This window comes from Podarcis pityusensis (assembly GCF_964106645.2).
Source record: "Podarcis pityusensis genome assembly, chromosome: 4".
Taxonomy (NCBI): Eukaryota; Metazoa; Chordata; class Lepidosauria; order Squamata; family Lacertidae; genus Podarcis; species Podarcis pityusensis.
Window position 1 is genome coordinate 73106037 of NC_138027.1, and position 21503 is coordinate 73127539.

The window sequence follows — 21503 nt, forward strand, 5'->3', positions numbered from 1 at the left end:
CTTAGAGCCAGGGATCCTGAGGTGCAAATAACAAGTAAGAATTAGACATTTGCAGAGGAAATTGGGAAGGTGAGGGAAGAGGTAAGACCCTCCCATTAGCCAGTTCTCGCTGCACTTGAGGAACAAACACATACACAGAAACCATGTCTTCCTTGTAACCCGAAGCTTTTCTCTCTGAGGTAACTGCAACCTAATTCCTCTTGACAGTACTTTCCACCCAACCTTCCACTGATTTGGTGGCACACCTGAGACTTCTCTGTTGGCCCGTGTCATAACGTTACAAGAATATTATGTTGAAACCTTATGTTAGGCTTTTTTTAAAAAAAACCCGTATCAGTACGATGATAACTTAAAATCCTTTAAGTTGTACAGTGAATGTTAATAACAGTGGAATATCCTAACATACTGAATTTTCCCTGAGCAAATGGCCAAGGCTCTTGTTTGTTTTTGCTGGCATTCTTAAGAAATGGAAAGCAGCTTTATTCATGTGGTGTGTGTGAAACGGGCAAGCGGTCTCAAGTGCAGTCCCTGGCCTCTCCAGGTACGAACTGGGAGAGAACCATGTCTAAAACCCTGGTGAGCTATAACCAGCCACTGTAGGCCATGCTGGGACTATATGGAGCAATGGGCCTGACTCACTATAAGGCAGCTTCCAAAGGTAAGAAGTGAAGAGGATCCTGGTAAGGTTCACACATATGTGCACAGTTCACGAGTAAGAATCATAGAATTGCAGAGTTGGAAGAAGGAACCCAGCAAAGCAGCTGTCTCATACGGGGATCGAACCTGCAACCTTGGCGTTATCAGCACCACGCTCTTAACTGAGCTATCCGGGCTGAGCAAGAATTTTCCTTGTTTTTGAAGAGACCACTCCAGTTCTTCCTCTTCCGTTTTATCTCCTCTAAGCACCGTTTGTTTGGCCTTACGGAACAGCTCAAAAGCTGCCTGTGTGAAGGTTTAAGAGGAAGAAAGTGCCCACATGAGAAATTTTGCCCTGTAGGAGTGAGTGTTTCTACCCCTCAAATGAATGCTAATGTGACACAGACTCTGTTCAATATGAATGCAATGCTAATACAGTGGTACCTCGGGTTACAAACACCTTGGGTTACAAACTCCGCTAACCTGGAAGTAGTACCTCGGGTTAACAACTTTACCTCAGGATGAGAACAGAAATTGCACAGCGGTTCAGCAGGTCCCATTAGCTGAAGTGGTACCTCAGGTTAAGAATGACTTTCACTTGAGTGTGTTTGACTCAGCAGTGAGGGAAAGCCATGTGGGAGTTAAGTGCACTCTTAACTCTCTCTCTTTAGGGTGTCTCAAACAGAATAGCAGCAAACAAGCTTCTCTGTACTGGAGGGTTGTTAAGCAAGGGCTGCCTCCCCCCCCCCCCTTTTCTTAAAAACACACACACAAAAACAGCTGTAAGGGAGCAATAGTTACAGTATAGAGATACTGGCTTTACCTGTTCAGAGCCACATAACAGCAGGTTTCGAAAGAACAGAAAAAAAGGTATTTCCTGGGTTGGAAGAGAACACTTAAGTTTAAAGAAACTACCTGATCATAGTGTGACGTAGATAACAATATTGGATCCTTAACCAAAAGGTGCTGTTAGATAGCTGTTTTCCTGGGACGAGCTGCACACATCTACCCTCTTTCATTCTTCTTGAATCTGGGCAGAAGGCACAAGATCAGCTGGAATTTCCAGCACATGCTGATGTTTTCAGGTAAGATGATAAGATGAAGCTTGTAATCTTATCTCATCTACAACACAAAGTTCCCATCTGTAGATACAGGTATCACAGATATATAGCCAGGGTTTTTGTGGGAGGGGGGCAGGATTTTTTTTTGGGGGGGGGGAGAACCTCAGTTTGCTGTGTATTTTTATTGATTTGGGCTTGTCTCCTCCTACCTAGCATGCCCCTCAAGGGCCTCCTCTTCTCTCTCTCTCTCTCTCTCACTCACACACACACACACACACACACACACACCAAACTTCACAAAGGGTGACTATTTTTTCAATAAATAACTTCAGTGTTTCATGTAAAGTCCATCGGATTTATTTATACCCCCCCACTTCTTGAGAAGTGCTGTAGGGCAGAAAGGTTTGAAGAGGTGGGGGGGGGAGCCAGAGCAGGCCTTGGATACAGTTGTAATGCTGCTTGCCACCTTGGATGGATATCTAAAATAATAAAAAGAAATAGAGACTTCCGGGGTGGCGCCATCAGCAATGGCGGACTCCCTCTGAACTGGAGGGACTAGCTCCGCACGAAACGGGTCTTCTCCACTATGGCGAAGCGGGGACCCTTTTAAAAATCACAGGCGGATGAAGCCTGTGACCATGGGACTCGGCGGGCACCTTTAGCGCCCCCCCAACTCGCAAAGGAGCCCACTAACGGGCTCCGAAGTGAAGAGGGGGAAGTGGCGCGGTGCTGTGAGTCAACTGCTATTTCCGTGGAGCGAAGCCGCATAGCCGTTGCCGGAGAGCGCTGCCTTTTTCCTGGGACAATTTGGATTCTAAAATAAGCACCTGTGAGTACTTAAACTTTGAACAACTGGACTTTAAATAAGGACTTGCGAGCAGAAAGGAATTGGACTTAAAAATTTATTTCAATTTGGTACTGAAACGGGAAGGTCTAAACAGGAAGTCAGCCTTCCGTTCTTTTGTAGACAGAATAAAGCAAAGACAACGTAAACTAGAGCTCAGAAAATCGCCTCTAAAGGATTGGATTTCATCATTTAAAATTGTGGAACCCCCCTTCGACAGCAGGAGAAGAAGGGGGATCTTTTTCGGACTGTTTAAACCTGCAGAAGTGAGTTTAAAGTAAAGTAACTTTCCACCGTCCTGATCCTGGAGCGGGGTGTCAGGACTGACGTTTGAAGCTCATTGACCAGAGATAAACGTTTTTGACAGATAGCTAAAAGAAGATAAACATAGTGATTCCACTGTTTCTCTTCGCAGTTTAAAGGAACAAATATTGACAAAATATCTCAAAAAGGAAAACTTTGTCGCAAGAAGAAATAGAAGTTTTCTCCCTAGAGGGAGACTGTGAAACTGTAACCAATTCCAGGGAGCCGGCAGCTGTTACAGATTACAATCGTGGGAATAGACATTTGACCTTGCAGGACAATGTATTCAGAAGCTCTGTTGCGTGCTTTATATAAAACAAATGCCCTACTGGAACAGTTACATGACAAGATGAATTTGATGGCGAATTCAACTAGAAATTTTGAACAGGCAGTGGGAAATTTTGAACAGACAGTGGGAAAATATGTGGAGCCCACCCAGGAATTAAATCAGGAGTGTGTCCTGACAGAACAGGCCCAACAGGAATATGAGCTTTTGGATTTGACAAATGAACTTGGAAAAAGCCAGATTTGGAAAGAAAAAGTTTGGTTTGGCTTGGAAATGGGGGGCTGGATTGACCCCCCTATGCAGGGATGTTAGGACTTTTCAAATCTGGCAGTGGGCCGGGAGATGTTTGGGATTGTAGGGGCTCTTAATTTTGGAGGGTTTTTGAAACATGTTTTTAAATACCACATGGAATTTAGTGTCGAATATGGAAAAGGGGCTGATCTGTCGAGAAGGGTCAAAAATATTGCCAAGCTGGAGTTCCCACAAGCAGGAGACAAGGGAAAATACAGTTACAAATATGAAGAAGAGCTGCGGAAGGGACATGGAAGAGACTTAAGGGCCTCGGATATAAGGTTGCCAGGTTAATGCGCTAGATCGATGGGATAATAAGGACTGACAAAACCCGGGACCAGGAGGAAGGGACGCTGGATGAAGATTGGATTTGTTTTTATTTCTTTTTTTTACTATTAGGACTGTTTTATAAAATTGATGAATGTTAGAAAAATGTTGGAATGAAATTACTCGGCTTTAGTAAAAATGTTTAAAGAATTATGAAAGAATATTATGGTTATGAGAAGTTGGTAAGGATAAGATTTAAGTTTTAAGTTTCAAGGTTTTTTTTATAGAAAGATAAGATTAAAATAGTTTAAGGTAATGTAATGACAGAATATTATGACATATGGAAAGGATTTGCTGTGATAATTAACAACTAGGATACAAAGAAAGGGAGGAAGAGGAGGTCAAAGAAAGAAGGAAATGACAGTTGAGGATTTGAGAATAATGGGTTTGTTTTTAAATGTTTTTAAATGTTTGTGGTGTATTTTTGTTTTTTTTTATGTTTTCTTTCTTATTTTGAATTTGTATTCGTATTGTTGGAAGTGGTTTGTTTTTCTCTTTTTCCACTTTGTTTTTCTTTTGTAACTTAAAAAAAAAAGTTTTTCCCCCAATAAATATCATTTTAAAAAAATAAAAAGAAATAAAAAGAAATAAATGCCTTATAGGGGCTCAGGACAGGGAGGACGGGTTTTGTGTTTCTCTACCCTGTGGCTCTTGTGATGTTGTATCAACTGCTCTTTGTTGCACATGTTGCACATGTCTTGTCGCTCCACTGATTAATAACCTCTCTCAAGAGACTTGAGCAGAAACCTGCTTCCTTTGCATAACATAATTAGTTACTCAGAGAGCATATTTTAGGGCATCTTAATGGGGAACTGACAGCTTATTTTTGGAATGGAATGCCAACAGCCCTTAACAGTAAGCTGAAGAGACATATCCTCTTGGGGAAGGGCCATAGTTCAGCGGTAGAATATCTGTGTTGCTTGCAGAATGTCCCAGCGTCTGCAGCTAAGACTCTCTGCTTGACGAAGACCTGAAGAGAGAGATGGCTGGTCCATGTGATTCATACTGGACTAGATGTGCTTCTTATGTTTACTGCTCCCCCCCAAGTCTATATGACTTGGGACGAAAACACCTTAGCGTTCCAACTCTATGTTTGAGGGGGAAGTATCATACAAAACAGCTCTTGTGTTGTCAGGTTTTACATCCCTCTCACTTGTTTATCTACAGGACTTCGAGGAGCCATGGCATTTGCTCTAGCCATACGAGACACCGCAACTTATTCTCATCAGATGATGTTCTCCACCACACTCCTCATTGTCTTCTTCACTGTTTGGATCATTGGCGGAGGGACAACGCCCATGCTCTCATGGCTAAATATAAGGTGCCCATGTTGAATCTAAACTGTACCTTTTTCAGCGTCACGTTCACATTTCTTAAATAACAAGGAAATAACGCGAACTGCTTGATACGTACAAAATCAGTGTCATATGCATTCGATGTTTGGCTTTGCATCATAGGAGAATAACTGCTTATAACAGCAAAATCTTGCTGTTCATTCAGGGGTTGAGCATTTTGCTTGCTTCTTAATACCTAGTCATGTTTGAGGTCTGTGTGGGATTTTTGCAGGGTTAGGTTACCAAGATCGTGGTAGCTCACAATAAGTGGCCACAGTTAAATAGCAGAACCCTATCCTCTGTTATAACTTGTGGGATGCTGGTGCTTATCAAATAACATGAGAAGCTCATATATCCTACAAGGGATGCGGGGCATTTAAGAACCTTCCTCTGCAATCAGTAGAGCAACACATTTATTTCCTGTTTGCCTGGCACAGTTCAGATACGTTTCTGTAAGGCGATACATACAAGCAGAACATTTGTGCAAGGGGCGGGGACTGTTTTACTCTTCTATTGCAAGTTAATTATTTATAGGCTTTGTACTTTCCCAACATACAGTTTCTGGCGTGGGAGCAATATGTAGTCAGATGCTGGGGAATTGGCAAATTTGCTTGTAGTTTGTAGTGTACTTCTTGTGATCTTGTTTGATCTTAATTTGTCATCTAGTAATTTCCCATTTTCATAAGTTTCCAATGAGGTCAATAGGGGTTGTGGAAGCCCATTGACAAGAAGAGGACTCTGGTTCTGTACTGTGCTAAATGGCTTTTCATAACAAGAAGAGTTTGGATTTGATATCCCGCTTTATCACTACCCGAAGGAGTCTCAAAGTGGCTAACATTCTCCTTTCCCTTCCTCCCCCACAACAAACACTCTGTGAGGTGAGTGGGGCTGAGAGACTTCAGAGAAGTGTGACTAGCCCAAGGTCACCCAGCAGCTGCATGTGGAGGAGTGGGGACGCGAACCTGGTTCACCAGATTACGAGTCTACCGCTCTTAACCACTACACCACACTGGCTCTCCTACAAGCCTACTGCTATCTAAATAGAACTGTTTGGTTTTCTGTATTCTTGCCAGTGTATCATAAACAAAGATGTTGCAAAAGTGCCATTTCCTTCCCTCACCCCTTTGCCTAACCCAGCAATGTTTTTGAATGTTTCCTGGCTCTCTCTTACAAGTTCACCATTACAGATAGGTAGCCGTGTTGGTCTGCCATAGTCAAAATAAAAAAATCCTTCCAGTAGCACCTTTAAGACCAACTAAGTTAGTTCTTGGTATGAGCTTTCGTGTGCAAGCACACTTCTTCAGAAGAAGTGTGCTTGCACACGAAAGCTCATACCAAGAACTAACTTAGTTGGTCTTAAAGGTGCTACTGGAAGGATTTTTTTAAGTTCACCATTAGTTATGCACCAGGTTGTGTTCAAGCATTCATCTGGATGGGAAGCAAAAAACAAAACAAAACACTTAGTGGAAAAAACGGCTTAGCTTTGCAGTTACAGTTATGGATGTGTCTGTCCATGCTGTAGGAAACTGGAATGTGAGCTCTTCCTTGAGTGTGCTAGGTAGGCTTTCTTGACATTGACTGGTTTACCAGGTCTGACACTTATTTGTTGCTGTATTTGCTCTTAGCACGCTGAATAGGAAATATTTAAGTCAGGATTGATCGCTGTGCTGAATTGAAGGAGTGAGAGGCTGGGCCACTGATTTCAAACTTAATATTGGTACCCTTCCTGGAAACAAGTGTCACAGTCCTTTCGTTTGTGCCACAGGCATGGGAATGTACTTCAATATTGGACGAGCATTCTGGAACTCTATATACAGTTCAGTGTAACATATCTTCCTTTTGATTAGGTCTGCTAACCTCAGTGTGCTAAATTTGACCTTAGAGCTGCAGAAAAAATAATTGCAAGCCCCCATCTGCATTATCATACCACTTTTAAACAGCCATGCTTTCCTGCAAAGTGCAGATGAGGCTGCATGAGATGAAACCTTCAGTCCAGGAGGTGGCAGTCATGCGCAACATTAAAATACCATGCGAAAGAGAGTTGCCTGTTCATCGAGATCCTGCTGCAGAAAATGTCTCTCTGTACATTGCAAGAGAGTGGGATAGTGGCTGATAGCTGAGGATTAGACGCTCAGGACTCTGCACAGTAGGAATTGGAAGGTTGGTCTTGACTTCGCATGCCTGGCAGTTTGCTGCAGAGGTACACAACCTGTAGCCCTTTAGATGCTGTTGGACTAAACTCTTATCATCCCTGACCATTGGGTGTGTTGGCTGAGACTGATGGGAGTTGGACAGCAACGTGCAGGTTCCCCAACGCTGGGGTACTGTAATGTTTGCTGGAAGAATTATGTCTGGCTGAAGGTGCAGTGTCTGTTTCAAACTATCGCTAGCAAGAACAAATGTGGAAACTACAGATAGCACTTCCATGAGACATAGTGCCAATGCACTGCTACAGTCCTACCCACACTTAGCAGTTTGAACTCTGGGGGACTTAGAATGGTAAAGTTGGAAAGGACCAGGAAAGTCATCTAGTCCAAACCCCCTGGAAGCTTTTGCCCAACATGGGGCTCAAACCCATGACCCTGAGATTAAGAATCTCATGCTCTACTGACTGAACTATCCCAGCTTCTAAATAAATGCATGACATCAAGCGGCTATTGTGACATGGCTATCTGTAACAAGGTTATAACTGTCTGTTGTGACCCACTAGTCTGTATGCAGTGAGTGCAGTTACATTTTAAGTAATGCCTGAATAGGAGAGCTTAAAATCCGGTTGTCTTCAAAACCTTTTGCAGTTCACCCATCTTCAGAGAGAAGGGGCTTGAGCCAGGAAACCAAAAAACCACTGGCAGCGTTTTCTTCTGCAGAAAACAGCTGACTAAGCTAGTTTTCCTGGTAGTTCTCAGAAGAAATTAAACTAAACTGCAGCTAAATTCTGGTGTTCATTATGACCTAACGAAAATGAACTTTCGTTTTTAAAACGATTGCTTTTGGAAACAAGCAGTTGCCTTAAACATCTATTATATGTTTGGTCTTTTTAGAGGGTGGGGGGACATATTGGGGTATGGAAACGAAATGGATACATTTGAAGTGTCTGTAATTTCCTCCATTTTCAATGTTTACACTGTGAATTCCATTGCTTATGTAGTCAAAACAGCACCACACATACACACATGGAGGGTGTATCAGTAATGTTGAGGAAACTCCAAGGTTTGCAGAAGTACAGTTTTTTAAAAGAGAAAAAAAAAAATCCCACAGAGGCTGGGGAACTCCAAAAACAGTCCAATGAGTAGCGCATGAGACCCTTAATCTCAGGAGCCCCACATAGGGCAAAAGACTTCTGCATTGCAGGGGTTGGACTACAGTTCTGTGATTCTCTATGAATATGCTCATTGGCCATGGGCACTGTTTCTCTGAAGGCCGCTGGAGACTGGAGCGCTGAGCCCTTGGAGGGGGAAGCTGGCAAGTTGTTCTAAACCAAGTTTTGCCTTGGTTCATTTTGCTGTTTTGAGGCAATTGCACATGCCAAGCTTCTGCTTGTGCAACTAACTGAATCCAAGTCCCATGAACACAAGGGTTTCAGTCTCTCTTCTGCATTTTTGTGTGAGCCAAATAGTTCCCTTCACGTATAAGAGGTCAGGGGAGCTGCAGCACGATATACAATTAGGACACTTTGGGGTCAAGGAATGCGATAGAAGGGCAGTTGCACCCTTTCTTGTCTTTGCTGATGACACTGCTATACTCTCGAGTCCTTATTAGTTATCATTTACTAAGAAACTCCTCTTGTGTTTGAGTATACACCATCATTTGAAACTATATGACCTGGCTGCCACAGTCTGTCTGTGCCATAACAGTCACATCTAAATCTAGTCCATCCATAATGTGCATGGGGATCCTAGCATGTAAGAAGATCTAGTTCTGCTAGATCAGAATCTAGTTCTGCTTATCAGAACATTCTTAGAATCTTCAGCCATCTAGCTGAGCTTTCTTCCGCAGGAAGCGTCAGTTTCTGAATGTGTCAGTTTAGCCAGCAGGAAGGTTAGGGCATATGCCTGTATAGATATATATTGGGTTTTCTTTGTGGTTTGTTTTTCCCCACCTTGTTTTGCCACTAAGCTATGGTCACGTGGCAGTACTGAGCAGGAACGGGGAAGTTAAACTGGAAAATCAGAGTTGGGGTTTACAAGCACGGGAAGGGAGTAGAAACCTGAGAAAGAGGACCTTGAGGGGAGTGGGAGAGACAAAATGGGGACGGGGGAGAAGCAAAGGGCATTTGGGAGAACGCGCAGGAGTCAAGAAAGGAGATTGCAACCAGGAAAAAAGGAGGGGGGTGGAAGGAGAAGACTGTGTTCCACATAAATTGGCAGAGAAGCACTGAGGGAAGAGTCAGGAGGGAAGGAGTTACAAGCAGAGGGCTTGAGTGAAGAGGAACCTAAGAAGACTGTAGATCAGGCACAGGCAAACTCCAGCCCTCCAGGTGTTTGGGACTACAATTCCCATCATCCCTAGCTAACAGGACCAGTGGTCAGGCATGATGAGAATTGTAGCCCTAAACATCTGGAGGGCTGGAGTTTGCCTATGCCTGCTGTAGAATATAGGAATTGCAGCCATAGGCGTCTGGTTTGCTGCATTGTCCTTACTTTCTGGCTTTCCTTTTAAGTGTATAACACTTGTTTTTTTTTTATGTTTGTGTTTGCAAATGTGCTGAGGCCCTAGGGAGGGGCTTGTTTGAGTGGCAACGAGAGAGAGAGAGAGAGAGAGAGAGAGAGAGAGAGAGAGCATATTTGTTGTTGCACCCTGGAGTGTTGCCTGCTGCGTATGCCTAAAACATTTATTATTTCCGCAAGAATGATGGAATTGGTATTACACTAGCATTTCTCTTCTGATTTTATTGAGGTGTTTTGTTTTGTTTTTTAACATTTTAGTATTATGGTTGTGTGTGTGTGTGTGTGTGTGTGTATGTGTGTGCATAAAGCTGCCCTAAGAAACTTTTTGGGAGGGGTGGGGTGGAAGGCAGGGTAAAAATCTATAATTAAATAAATTCCATTCTTGTGCTGTACTAGAGTTGGCGAACATGTTCCATCGGTGGAAGAGATGAATGAAAGCCGCTGGCTGTACTTCAGGTGACAAATAATAGTTCCATTGGTAATGAGCTTTACCTGACGCTTGGCTTTCTTCATCTTTCTAACCTAAGGTGTATGCACTCTCTGTCTGCTGTTGCATGTCTTGCCTCTTAATGCTGCAGGATTCCTGGATTTTCTGCAAACCTTGCTTCATGTGGGTTGAAAGAATGCAGTAGCTGTTATCTACAGTCTCTTAACCTATAAGTTAAAAGGAGTGCACAGATTTAGAATGTAAACATGCATTCTAGGGAAGTCTTGCAATTCAGATAGAAATCGTGGCGTGTACTTTGGCTAAATTAGAACTTTCTGAATTAATACCTGAGCTTTTGCTGTGCTGTTCTTGTGAAGCACCAAGAATGTTATGCTTCATTATAGCGTATTAAAGCAAGCCAGTCTGATCTGGAAAATTGACATTTGTTTCTTAAGCACAGTGTACACAAAAGAATCCCATAATGGTTGACTACCTAGTAACTGTCCTAATAACATCCTTCCGGAACATCAATTCTAAGCAAACACAAATATTTGCATTAAGAGATTTTTTTTGTATGAACGTTATACTGGGGTGCAACCAGCTTGTTTTGTTTTTTTACTTAAAATTGAACACAAAAGGCTATTATTATTATTATTAATACTATTATTATTACTACTACTACTACAATATAAAAACACAACAATACATAACATGGTACCAAACAAAAACAATACCCCCCTACAGTTTAAAAGGCCATAGGTTGTTTAATTAGCCAAGGCCAGGGAGAAGAGGAATGTTTTTGCATGGTGCCTAACGATATGTAACAAAGGTGCCAGATGAGCCTCTGTGGGGAAAGCATTCCATGAATGGGGAGCCACCACAGACAAGGCCTGTTCTCATGTTGCTACCCTCTGGACCTCTCTTGGAGGAGGCACGTGAAGAAGAGCCTCAGATGATGACTGCAGGGTCTGGGTCAGTTCATATGAGGAGAGGCAGTCCTTGAAGGTATTGCAACCCTGAGTCATTACGCACTGAGGAGTCGGTGCATAAGATTGTACTGTAAAGGTTTTTGGAAGATCTAGTTAGGGTGGTATTTAGCTGGTATGTGATGCAATACCCACTTCCATTTTCAAAGGACAAACACAGGGAGGGAATTGTTATTTAAATTTGCATTTAATTAAGGACTTCCAGGCACCTAAAAGTAAAAGGGTTGGTTGCAGCGTTCCCCTTCCATGAATGGAGGATCTCCTTCTTTTTGTGGAAGGTGGAGGTTCCTGCTGTAAGAACAAGACAAAGTGATTTTTACTAATCCCTGCTTTTCCTCTGCTGTTCTGAAGATTTCCTCAACCTTCCGAAGCAGATTTTTGTGAGCGGAAGGTCATCCGAAAAGGGGTTAGATAGGTTTTGCTTGGGAAGCAGTTCTAGAGTTTAGAAGCTGCCACACCAAGAAGCACCTTGATTTGGCGTCCACCAAGTATGCGTCAAGCTTTGGTGGGACAGGAAGAGGAGTTTCTCTCGAACACCTGAAAACCTGGACAGGCTGATGTGGGGAGATGACCATATTTATAACCAAGTAGACCATTCCCAAGTCTTGAAGGGCTTTGTAGTTCCTTATCAGTACTTTGAGTTATCCCCAGAAACAGACTGGTAACTGGCGAAGCTGTTGTAACAAGGTAGTTGTGTGCTTCCAAGAAATAGCAGTTGCGTAATGGAAAGGGATACGAAAGTAAGTTGAGAAGATACTTTTTCAGGCAACGAAAGAATTGTGGGAAGTGGGGGGAGGGGAATTGAAGAGGTGACCATGTTCAAAAGTGAGGGCTTCTTCCCCCTTTTCTTTTTGGAAATACAAACTGTTGTTTGAAGGGATTTTACTCTATTGGGTACACTAAGAAAATCATCAACACGAGGAGCTTGCCATAGTGATTTTAGAAAGTGCGTACCCTTGCCTCTTTCCCCCAAATGCAGTATGGGAGCAAACAGTCCTCTATGGACCAGTACTGACAGTACTTAAGAAAACGAAAAGTGAAGACTACCATCTTCAGTTGGGACTTGGCAGGGGGTGAAGCTGTTCTTGCTTGACTCTCCGGCAATTGCCCAGCGAAGCTCAAGAACTGCTGTGCCAAAGGGTTAACCTCTTTGTATTCTATATATAAAAAAACCTACTCTCTTTTGGTCCTGCCACTTGAGAACGTTCAGCTGGAGAAATCAAGAACTGTAACTGTCCTATTCTGTCCTTCTGGGACATGTGGTTGATTGAACATTATCCAGCAGGGGAACTGACACCTTATTTGCCCTATACTTGGATTTGCTGTGTTCTGCTTGGTCACTGATGGCTTTGTCTTTCCATGCTTTAAAAACGTGTGCTGTTTTGAAAAACAACTTCCTCGTGGTCTGCTCTCTTGTAACCTTCTGCGAACTGATCTCTTCTTGGGTTTCTAAGCAACGGGATCTTAACTCTCTGCTTCTGCCCTGCGGCTCCTTTCACCCAAAGTATCTGAACCTTCAAAACTGTCACAAACCAGCTGTTTTGGGGCTACAATTCCCATCATCCCTGACCACTTGCCCTGCTAGCTAGGGATGATGGGAGTTGTAGTCCACAAACAGCTGGAGACCCAAGTTTGGGAAACCCTGATTTTATACCAATGTCCCATTGTCTCACCGGCCAAAAAAAAGGAGGCAGATGAAGTTTAAGTACATCTTGCTGAAACTAAGCAGATCTGGGTCTGGTCAGTACCTGAATGGGTGACTACCTGGGAGATAGAAAGATATATAGATATAGATATGGTTTTATGTCAGAAGAAACATGTGATATAAATATAAAAAAATAAATATGTCGTGAACCCATCATAACATAACAGAGGAATTGTAATCTACCTATTACATCATATAAGGAAAACAAGCTGATGTGATGCTCCAAGCTACTGGACATGACAATCAGCATTCTCTCTCTCTCCAAAATAATATGCTACTGCACCTTTATAAAGTGATTCCTTGCCCAGAGTTTTTAAATCTGGCAGCAGTGTTCAACTTGCAGTAGTTGGTGTGATGGGGCTTATCCTGACAGTGGCTGCATAGAATCCTGTAGATTACAATAATCTTTCTGAAACTTCTTGCACCGTAAAGTGTTCAGCCACCCTTTTACAATGGCGCCAAGCCCAGTTTAAAGGGCATTTCAAGTTCACTTAAGCACAACAGTATTCTGCATCCTCCCCTTGATGTTGTTTTGTTTTGTTCTTTGGCAGAGTTGGAGTTGATCCAGATCAAGACCCGCCACCCACTAACGACAGCTTTCAAGTTCTTCAAGGAGTGAGTAGCTACCTTTCTCCATAGGTTAATGAGATGCTGGAATCGTACTTCGACAAATCAAGAGTGCTAATTGCATGCAAGAGGCCAAAGTCCATAAGGTCTCTTATTACTTTCTTTTATCACATGAAAATCAGAGCAAAAGTTGCAGTTACTGGAAACCTGAGCTCATTCAAATCAGTTTCTTCTTGGTTACTAAAGGGGCATAGCAAATGGCTATATAGAAGAGATTCAAAAGCAGCAAAAAGGATGCAGAGTCTTTGGGGGTTTTCTACTGCTAGGATTTGGGACAACACTGGGGGATATTTAAGAAAATGAAACAATGCTCAGGTCAATTAGGGGCAAGCCCAGACCAAATGGGGAAGTATGGCATTCAGATTTAGGCAAATTGGACTAAAGGATTCCTCTCTGTAACAATTTTGGTGCTTTTGTCCATTCCATCATTCTATTCGTCATCACAATATTGCATTCAAAATATGCTCAGTAATCTTTTTGCTAATTTGATAGTTAAAATGCAATGCAATTTCCTCCTGGAGCACCATGATTCCAGGCCCAAGGTAGATAACAAATATCACATCTCTAGGTACATATGTTACAATGCAGGTTGGCATATAACATGTGATCGGGGACATGTGTAGGCTTGGTAACATAGCATGAAGGGGAGCATAAGGGACAGAGCTAATGCCCAGTAGAGAAACGTCCTATATCTGTTCCTCCTTTGCGTAGGTCCATATGGCTCATGGTCACCATCTCTTCCATTTTCCATTCCAAACAAAAGTGAAGACTACATCTTCACTTGGGGGCGAAGGTGTTCTTGCTTGACTCACTGGCAATTGCTCAGTGAAGCTCAAGTACTGCTGTGCCAAAGGGTTCACCTCTTTGTATTTCTATATATAAAACTGGTTGTCTTCTTGACAGGAGGGTCCAGATGCCGAAAGAAGGAACCGGACAAAACAGGAAAGTGTTTGGATCTTCAGGCTGTGGTACAGCTTTGACCACAAGTATCCTTTTCGAGCTGTTAGAAAGCGCTTCAAACAAGAGGTAGCCACTGGCTCTTTATAGCTGGTCTCTAGGATGAGAGTGGGCAGCTAGGATGAGAGTGCTCCAGCAGGAGCAATGGGCAAATAGCTCAGTTGGTTAGAGTGTGGCGCTGAGTTGGGACTAGATGACCCACAGGGTCCCTTCCAACGCAATGATTCCATGAAATGAAGGCACCACTTAACTCACAAATGGCCTAACCAGCAATAGGAAACTCCAAGAAATGGAGGGAGGAGGGAAGTTGCCAGAGCCCAGCATCAATAAAAAGATTACTTCCCAGAAGGCCGGTCAGCCAGGAAGAATTTGGGTAACCAGAAGAGCCAGGTGGCTTTCCTGATCCCAACCTTTTTACCCTTTACCTCTCTCCCTAACCTTCCCCAGTCACACAATCATCTTCACATGCGGAACGAAATCTGGAAATAGCCTTCCTCTGATGGCTTCATGAAGCCAGTGTCGCAACACAGAGCATGACACATCGTCTCGTTCTTCAGGGCATATGAAGAGTGAGGTTAATGCTAGCCAATGCCAGAAACAGACTAGCGTTGCACAACACAGCGTCCTGATCTGCGTGTTGCAACAGTGGCGAGGAAAAGCTGTTGCCCAGGTGCCATGTCCAGCTTTTTCTGCATGAACACGCCGGCTGCCTCTAAGCCCCCTGATCAGGCAGCTTTGAAATAATGGCATGTGACACGGGGACAAATAGAAGAAGATACCTTCACCCCGGTATGGCTTCCCTTTATCACATACACAGCCCAACAAGACAACGACAAGAATCCACCAACAGCATACGAATCAATATGGCTAACCTAATTCAAAAACACCCACCCACCCCACTCCCACACAAAAACAAAGTCTACCACAGCCAATCACAAACAAGCAACCACACCCATGGCCAACGCCAATGTCTCTCACCACCAAAGGAACACAAGTGAATAGCAAAGAGAACCCACACAAATGACACTGACACAAAACCCCACACATACATTAAGCAGATTAGAAACATCGCCTCCCCACCCCACCCCCACTTACATGCCCCCCTCCACCTCCCCCCCCTTTCTTCCTAATGTAACCCTAATATCTCAACAAATGAAACTGACCTATGGAAAATGTAACCTGAAAAAAGAGACATTGCGCATACCTTTGTAAACCAAGAAAACTTTAATTTAAAAAAACTTGTTTACAAAAGCAATTAAAAAAAAGAATATAGCCGTGATGAATCGGGGTAGAAGTATTTTTTTTTAAATCGTTTTTACTAAGGCGTGTTTCTTTTCCTTAACAATGCATTAAAAGTTACCTCAAGCCCATTCTCACACACAGTGGCCCTCCGCTCGTTACGACTCTTCCAAGTTGGTGCGGCTTGATAGCACGTTGCTTAACGACTCCCCAGGTTTATGAGGTCAGTGTGTTTTCCCCATTTGGTTAACAAAAGTGTTTTCTTTAGCTAGAGTAAAAAAAACTTGGGCACACACTGCAGTGCTCTGAAATGCAATAGAAGCAACACATATTCTGATACATTCCAATAAATGCTATATGAGATGTTGCTTTTGGTATATTTATGACTGAAGGAACACCTGAGTGCAGTAGGTTTTTAGAGGATATCAGAACATGGATTTCCATTCTTTTGGGTAGATATGGAAATCATTCAGAATGCTGACGTCGTAAGACTGGCTGGATGAAGAGGAGTGGTGGGAGGCAGCCCCAAGGGAGGAAGGCTCAGACCTAGGGGACTGGTGGTGGGACAAGTGGTCAGAGGGAGAAGGAGCAGACAGGAAGGTGGGGAAGTAATGGGAACAGGAGGGGCGACAGGGTTTAGTGAGCGGGAAGAGTCTGGAGAGGAGAGGGGTCAAGAGGCTGTGGAAGAGAACAGGGAGTCTCCCCCTCCTGTAGCAACCAGCTCCCCACTCCCCCAGAACATGGAGAGAAATGATGAGGGCAGAGGAATGAGAGGAAGAAGGCAAAGCCTTAGGCTCCTGGGGAAGGAGTGTTAGAAAGCCTTTGGTCCTTACAACTGCTTCATTGGGGCAAGATCTCCTGGAAAGTGTTTCTGAGACGTGAGCTGTGATTTGCTCCCTTGAATAAAGAGTCAACTGCACAGGCCTCAGTTGCTTTATTGTTTTATTGCTGACCTGTACCTGACTCCAGCCCTGACAGTTGGGTCCTCTGTGGCACCACCTTATTAAGAATGGACCATTTTCAGCAGATGCTCTGTGCTATTTGCACAGTGACACGAGAGAAACTTTGGAATAAGCGACTCTGTTAACTCTTTAGGAGTTCCACAACATCCCTGTGTTGGAGGTCTTGCTGTTTTTAAGGTCCTCAATTGGATTTGAGAGACAATCGGTATAAATATTTGCGATTGGGATTCAGTCATGTAGCATACCCATGGCTATGTGTTTAGCTTTTAAAAAGCGACTTAACTGGAGAGCTGTTCTAGGCGAGGTTCAAAGTTTGCTGAGAACTCAAGAGTTGGGGAAGGAGACTCTACTTGCTCTGTGAAGGGCAAGTGAGGCAGATTCTTCCCCTCCCACCCGTCCTCTGGTATGTTTCGGTGGGTGGGAGGCAGCCGGGATTTGAAGGCACTTGAAAGCGATGAGAATCTTTCTTGCTGCCTTGGAAAGCCTTCAAGGCATGGCGAACTCCTTTGTAACTGTGCTTTTGAAAGCTTTCCCAAGCAGCAAGGTGGATTCTGATCACCTGCAGATCTGAATGCAAAGCGAGAGGCTTGGGGGAGAGGAAGAGATAGCAGCCAAAAATTGCTGGCTACCAAGGACAGCCAAAATCTGTGGTCTCGTGCTGAGGTTTGTTTGTGTACATGCACAAAACTAACAGGAAGCTGGGGGAAACTCTGCAAGAGCTTTAAATTGCACAGGTAGTATTTAGCTTGGACTGCGTTCCACAGACTGGGAACTGAGTTGCATGAGTCGATTTCATTAGTCCCGAAAATGGCACAGGTTTCAATCCTTCGTTAGCTGCGGGGTTCCTGTAATATTGACTTGCACTGCAGCCCCTGCTTTTCTTCTTTAATGAGGAAGATTAAGTACTTAAAAAATTACATTGAAGTGTCAGTTCTGCTAAAACACTTCTCTTTCACTGAGGGCTTACCCTGAGGAGTTAACATATGAAAATATAAAGGAAAATGTCCATGTGGCTACTGTAGCATACCCAGTTTCAGGAATGCCTCCATCCTGGGGGTGGGTGGGTGGGTATATTTAAATATATATTTAACAGGATGAGTAAAAGTTGAACCCAAACACATTCTTGCAGATAGCATATCTTAAACTCACTTGAGAAGTAAGGAATTGAGAGGCCGTTTTAGGGTTATTTTTGGAAGATTTTCAAGTCCCCAGGGATCCATGTTTTGGCCTCTTTCAAAAGAATGTTTCAGATTACTTGAGCTCCATCTGAAGTATTCGCTTGTCCCTTCCGCCTCAAGACAGCATAATCCTGAGCAACGCTGTCAGTTATAGCTGGGGGTGTGTTTTTTGTAAGTGGTATTTGTGGCCCACTTGGCTGCAGTTTTATAGCTTGCTCTAGGATAAACCAAACTTAGCAAAGGGAATGTTTGGTGAAGAACATGGGTTGAGGTAAAGTCCTGTTTATTGCAAAGTACTCCTGGTGGGGAGGAACCATGTGTTCATAGAGTTTTGGAGTTGGAAAGGGACCCTGAGGACCATCTAGTCTAGTCCAGGAAAATGCAACTGCCCCATCAGCAGAAGGACTAGGACTTCTCTTTGTGCAGTGGCACTTCCCCCCCTCCTCCCCCCCCAAAAAAAAATAATTGGCTCTTGGGGGCAGTCAGAAGAACCCCCGGCAACAGCATTCAGGGGGAGGAATGTTTTATCTGGCAAGCCAAAATGTGTGAAAGTCTCCCCAAATCTCTCTTCGGGAAAGGAAATAATTGTTAAGGAAACTACTTATCTCCTAACTTGCCTCTTTTTTTCACCTGGAACTGCATTGGCGCCGCTAGTCTGCAAGCTACCTTTGCAAATGGTTCCCCCTTCCCTTTGCTCCATACACCATTAGATCCCTTTCATCTCACTATCAGAAACTCCAGCGTGGGCACTAGAAACAATTTCATTTAAACTCAATAGAATGGAAAAGCCCTGAGGTGTGGAAGGAGGCTGGAGCTGCCGACATGTTTGTCACTGTTGACAAAGAGCTCTGGCTTCAGCTGCTTTTAAACTGGGCTTTGCTAGCTATTAAGAGCATGGTGCTGATAACGCCAAGGCTGCAGGTTTGATCCCTGTATGGGATAGCTACGTATTCCTGCATTATAGGGGGTTGGACTAGATGATCCTTAGGGTCCCTTCCAACTCTACAATTCAGCAAAGCTGGATGTACTCTGCATTATCAGATTGTTGATAAGTTGTCAGACTCTGCATACCAGTGGCAGGCATGAGAGTAAAGGATAAATGGGCAGTCTATAGCTTTCTGGCTGACACATGTGACCCCTCTCCCCCAAATATCTTTGCATTAAAACCGCTTCTTTCTAGAGCTATTGAATGTGAAGATACTTCTAAAAGAATGCAGCTGATTGCTTATAACTGGTGTGTTAGTTGTGCTCAAGATTTCAGTCACAATCTTGTTTGTCTTAAATCCGCAGCATTTTTGGTTTTGCTTTTTAGTAACTTGCACCGACTTACACTGGGAAATCTGTGTGGTTTTTCTTCTGCAGAACCAAGAGCAGCTTAGAGATGAAGACTCTGACTTTATCCTTAATGATAGCGACCTGACGCTGACGTACGGGGACACGACAATAACTGCTAACGGGTCCTCGGGTTCACATGCTGCTGTTACCAGCCTTGATGGCAGGAAGACAAAAAGCAGCTCAGAGGAGGCCCTGGAACGTGATCTGGGAACAGAAGCGCCTGAGGTGATGAGCAGAGGCACCCGGCTAGTGTTTCCACTGGATGCATGATGACTGGCTTGGTAAAAATGCAGCAATAGACCCCCAACACCCAAAGATCAAAGATGCCTGCAGGCCTCGGAGCTGGCAGAGAGGCTTATCAAACTGAATTCATGCCTGTTGTCCAAGTGGTTTTATTAAGGTCTGAAGATGCCCTTGCCCCCCCCCCCCCATCTCTTCTCTTTAATTTCTTTCAAGATGCCGGCAAATGTCTAGAAGATACCTGACAAGTGAAAAAGTGGTCAGGTTATTGTTAAAAAGAATACTTGAAATGAAAAGTAGCACGTTTTAAGAGCCTTGTTCTACTGAGCCACACCTCGTGAGATGAGGCAATTAATGGTAATGGTGGTTTAAACTAATTGAGAACCACTAAAAGCTTTTCAGCCTGGAAAGCGCAGGAGATGTTGAGGTCGGTCATCACTGAGAGAGGGTGCAATGTTTGACTTATACTTGAAGAAATGTAGGTGCAAAGGTGTATGTTTTATGTTGTGACCACACCCACAAATGTTGTTTTATTTCCTGAGACTTGTTGAAAAACAAAGCTCCATGACATTTCAAGGGATATTTAAAAAGAAAGAAAAAAATTATAATCGTCCTTGCAAGTAAAGTTTGCTATTAAATTATTCTGTGTCTAAAAGGGGAAAGAAGCAGTCTGTGCGTTTCTCTTAATCTCTTATTGAGAATTTCTGTTAAGAGTCCTCTGGCTGTATCACAAGCAAAAAGTCCAATCTGTTCGCCACCTAATTTTTAAAATTTAACTCTTAGTTCTATAAACTCCTAGACTTTACTTGGAGGAAAGCATCAGTCAACCAGTGGTGACATTCCTCTAACTATGAAGACAGTGTTGAATGAATGCAATGCAGCTTATACATTAAGAAGTATTGATGGAATCTGTTTTGGGTTCCTGTCCTCCAGGGCCCATCAACCCCAAACATTATGGCCAGTGGTCAGGGGTGATAGGTGTTGCAAGCTCACAGATGCTCCATCCTTGCTGTATGGTGTCTGGATTTAAGCTACGATTCTCTTAACCAAGGAGGATGAATGAGCCTGCCATAAGTGAAAGCTCTTCATGTGATGCTTGCATCAGAACAAAAAATGTTTCTCTTTCTCTGTTAGAAGTCCATTCGTTCGTGTGTGTGTGTGTGTGTGTGTGTGTGTGTGTTAGTGGCATATTGCACTATGAACCTGATCTATTAAAAACAGTGCAGTGCCTTTTCTGTAAAAAAGAAAAGAAATCATGTTGTAATCTGAAAAGGGAAGACTTTGCTTAAGGCACAGAGATGCTCGTTTGCAAATAGAACACAGGCAGTCCTAATTGTGAATGAGTGGCACCCATGACACAATTAGGTGGTTCCTTGCTGCTTCCCTCAAAAGAAGCTTTGCTGATAAAAACAGGTTTTAAAAAAATAATAATGTAATGTTTTGACTCTTAATGGGTAGGCTGTTTTGTTTTTTAACTGACTACCCTGGTAATTGAAACATAAGAAAAATGCTTAGGAAAATTAAAAAAAAAATAAATCGTTCTTTTCTTCTTACCATGAGGACAATTTTTTACTTGCTGTTTTCTTTTAGTCTGCTTGTGAAGCAGAAATGAAATTTGAACCCAGTCGATGTAATAAAAAGTCTGTAACTCTTCTGCTTCTCTGTTGTGATTATGCACACACATTTGCAGATAAGAAGGTTGATCGTCATGGTGTTTTTAAAGAAAGCTATTCCGTTTCTATCAATGGCACTACCTGTTCATACAAGAAATCTGGACTACAGTACATTCAGGCTTTCATTTACACCCTGTGAACTAGTGTAGCCTGGTGGGATGCATGTTTACTCAAGACAAGTTTTGCTGACTTCAGTGGGGCTCAGATCCAAGTCAGTGCATAAAAAACCCCTTTAAAACCAGATGTCATTTATCCCTTCTGTGATGGCATGTGTCTCTCATCCTTAGAAGGATGTGGTCCTTCCCAAACACTCTTTAAAAAATGATCCAATAATAACACAGTGCTTTTCTCAAAGCAGGTCCATGAGCCACAAGCTGAAGCAACAGATGTTCCTACAGAACAAGGGGGAAAGGGTTGGGGTTTTT

At 43.2% G+C, this 21503-nt stretch overlaps 1 protein-coding gene across 2 annotated transcripts in view; it reads left to right on the forward strand.

Moving 5' to 3' along the window:
• Positions 1-21059, forward strand: part of SLC9A7 (solute carrier family 9 member A7) — a 52305-nt gene extending 31246 nt beyond the window's left edge. The window contains exons 11-17 of one of the 2 annotated variants that reach the window (XM_081001468.1): positions 1610-1721; positions 4916-5069; positions 10146-10205; positions 13419-13482; positions 14398-14480; positions 15808-15913; positions 19193-21059. In XM_081001468.1, the coding sequence (XP_080857594.1) occupies positions 1610-1721; positions 4916-5069; positions 10146-10205; positions 13419-13482; positions 14398-14480; positions 15808-15913; positions 19193-19435 (822 nt within the window). In that variant the 3' untranslated portion in view covers positions 19436-21059. The remainder of the gene's footprint in view (positions 1-1609; positions 1722-4915; positions 5070-10145; positions 10206-13418; positions 13483-14397; positions 14481-15807; positions 15914-19192) is intronic. The other variant, XM_081001469.1, reaches the window with a different exon arrangement.
• Positions 21060-21503: the final 444 nt, after the last annotated feature.